We start from the raw sequence: 3,021 nt of genomic DNA, 5'->3' as shown, positions 1-3,021 counted from the left end.
AGATTTTATCCACTGCCTTCAAAAATCCAGGCACCATCCTTACCTCCCACCCGGATTCTTTGCTATTTTCCAGCAGTTTCAGTCCGTGCTTGCTCTTCAGATGTCTGTTGAATTCCCATTTCGTGCTGTACACAAAACTACACACCGGGCACTTTATACCTCCTAGGAGACACAGAAAAGAACACTGTCTTTTATCATTTAAAAAGCCTTTGTTAGGATGCGAGAAAAATCGCACCTCCATTATAAATTCTAACACCCAGCATAAGACATTATTATGTTGTGATTCAAGGGAGACATAATTGTAACAACGCAATAATGAAAAGAACAGTAATATAAAACACCTACGAAATGTCACCATGTAAGAGCGAACAGCACCCAATCTAACAAAACACAAAAAAATTAATTACGAAGATCCCCCTACCACAAACCGCTGTTTTTTTTTTTTTAATTAATTACATTTTCAAGTGCTGGAGAAAATAATGGAGCAATGCTGAGGTGGGAATAGCTTGTTGGCATTTACACATAACAACACTTGTACTGGCTTCACGTGGGAGAAACAGAAGAAGTGACAGATCCAGAACAGCGACAATGCAGCTATCGCGTTACAATTCACAAGCGCGTCATTTGCAACACCTAAAACGTATGTATAGGGATTTTTTTCATCCAGATCATCACTGTAGAGCCTGCCTTCCATAATATCATGGTGCAGTTTATCATCACCTAAAGCTAAACTCCAGCCAAACGGACCATTGCTCAAATGAAATACATACCTGTAAGCTGTTCTTTCTGCCAAAGGATTTGTATTTCTGTCCGCCAATCACCAGACCAGGACTCAGATGCAGTTCTATTATCATTACTTTGCAAGTTCAAATAATAGAATGCTGTGAAGGTCAGGAAAACTACCATATATACTCAAATATAACTCGAGGTACCTATACTATGGCTATAATACTATGACAAAGGATTGCGAAAAACAGCAGCGATTGCTAGTTCTAAAAATTGTTGATCATGTCAGTTGACCCCCTAATTTATGAATAGGGTGGGCAATAAATAGGCCCCTTTATTTTTATAGAGCGGAAAAACTAATAAAAACAAAAAACTAATAAGCATAAGTAAAGGCAATGTTCTTCCCACAATTTAAAACAGAACTAACGTTCCACTTTTAAAAATGTTCAATCAGGCAGGGCAATATTGCAGAAAGGTACAGGCGATTTGCCTTCTGCAATAATCTTCCTACTTGCCTGATCACTTATGGAAACTGTCAAAAAAAATTTAAGTAGTGCATTTGCAGCCTAGCTGTGATTGCCAGGATACCCAAGCAATACCCAGCAATCCTGGCTTCCCCTGTGCATGCCAGGAATTAATGTACTCCTGTGTGCTTGCCCCAATGAAGGTGACTGTAGATCCTATCAAGGAAGAGAAGAAAGAGAATGGCAGCACCATGGAACGGAATAGGGACAAACCAGCATAACACGTTTAGTTCTGTTTTAAGTCTTAAGTACTAGAAAACATCAAACATCCTAATTTCACTTTTAAAATGAAGGTCTACACCTCCCTGACTTCAACCATAAACCCTGCTGTAAACAATAAACCTTATCCACCTGCCCAAAGAACGTCATGGAGGATCATAAGGGTCCTTTCTTTAGACCAGTGCTTCTCATCCATTTTAACATGGGGAGAATTCCTTAAAATAACTTTCAGGTCTTAGGGAACCTTGGGCTCTAGGTACCATAACCACTGCTCATAGAACATTAGCTGGCCATTGGGAAGAATTTCACCCTTACAGATAGCCAAAAAGATCATTGGTGCCACTTAATCTGAGGCACAAATTGCCCATTACTCGAGGAACCCCTAGCAAACTCTGGAGGAACCCTGGATGAGAAACACTGCTGTAGACAGTGGGATTGAGACCTAAGTAAAAATCTAATAGAATTTGAGGAGCACACAAATCTAGAAAAGGAAGTTGAATATTGAAGAAGCTATGTGGGATATGAGGAAAGCATAGATCCACAGAAGTAAAAAAAGTAAAAACGGGGATTATTGCATTTCAGGTACAACTTTCTATCCAGCAAGGAGAACATGGAGCATAACAGTAGTGACACCACCAAATTTCCTAGACTATGTTGGATGTAGTTTTGCCTAGTCACAGCTGTGCCTAGGGACAGAAAGTGTGCTATTTTTTTTTCTGGTGGAATTTAGGACAAAAGTTTCAGGTATAAATACCACTTTATAATATACCTTATATCATAGCAAACCTTCAGTTTGAGTTTAGTTCTAGTTTTAACTGACAAGTTTGCATAAAGTTAGCTTGCAAACTCTTTTTCGTACAGGAGAAAAGTCGATAAAACATTTTACATTTTAATTCCAGAACAATACCCGGCACACAACACGCTCCGCAAGTTATCGTCTGCTAATAAACAGACTTTTAATGGCACAGCAAATGCCGGCACTTTAGCAGCTTCAAGTGATTACATTTAATCACACACAGAATATTCCTACTGATTTCAGCCACTTGAGATTCCTAAAAATAATGCCAGGTTCACAAAATTCACATCAAACAGTGACAAGGTGATTAATTCAAGCAAGTTTAATTATAAAACGTTCAAAAGGTAAAGCTAATTGTTATGTAGGTGGCTATATAACGACAAAATGTATACAATACTCAATATGGCTATTTTTTGTAGACTAATTGCTATGTGAATCTATTTATTGGAGATCAGTGGTCTTGCTGATAATAGAGGCCCATCCAATGACTATAGACCACTGATAAAAGAGAATGTAGCCTATTCAATTACTAAAGACAGAGAATGCTACTAATATCAAAGCACAGCCCTTCAATGGAGATAGTGATGAGGCATACAGCTCATCAATACATTTGAGATCAGTGAGACAAAAGAGCAACCTATCCATTTACTGGAGGCCAGTGACATCACAGAGTGTAGCCTATCTATTCTACTGGAGGCCAGTGACATCACAGAGTGTAGCCTATCTATTCTACTGGAGGCCAGTGACATCACAGAG

At 38.8% G+C, this 3,021-nt stretch overlaps 1 protein-coding gene across 3 annotated transcripts in view; it reads right to left on the bottom strand.

The window, feature by feature from the left end:
• The window catches only part of ZFAT (zinc finger and AT-hook domain containing), a 127,279-nt gene that overhangs the window by 12,384 nt on the left and 111,874 nt on the right, over window positions 1-3,021 (bottom strand). For all 3 annotated transcript variants that reach the window (XM_072410633.1, XM_072410635.1, XM_072410634.1), the window contains exon 14: window positions 44-162. In XM_072410633.1, coding sequence (XP_072266734.1) covers window positions 44-162 — 119 coding nt within the window. The remainder of the gene's footprint in view (window positions 1-43; window positions 163-3,021) is intronic.

The sequence above is a fragment of the Pyxicephalus adspersus genome, chromosome 5 (assembly GCF_032062135.1).
Source record: "Pyxicephalus adspersus chromosome 5, UCB_Pads_2.0, whole genome shotgun sequence".
NCBI classification, from domain to species: domain Eukaryota; kingdom Metazoa; phylum Chordata; class Amphibia; order Anura; family Pyxicephalidae; genus Pyxicephalus; species Pyxicephalus adspersus.
Note: the sequence above shows the minus strand (reverse complement) of the source record. Positions and strands in the feature narration are given on the sequence as shown.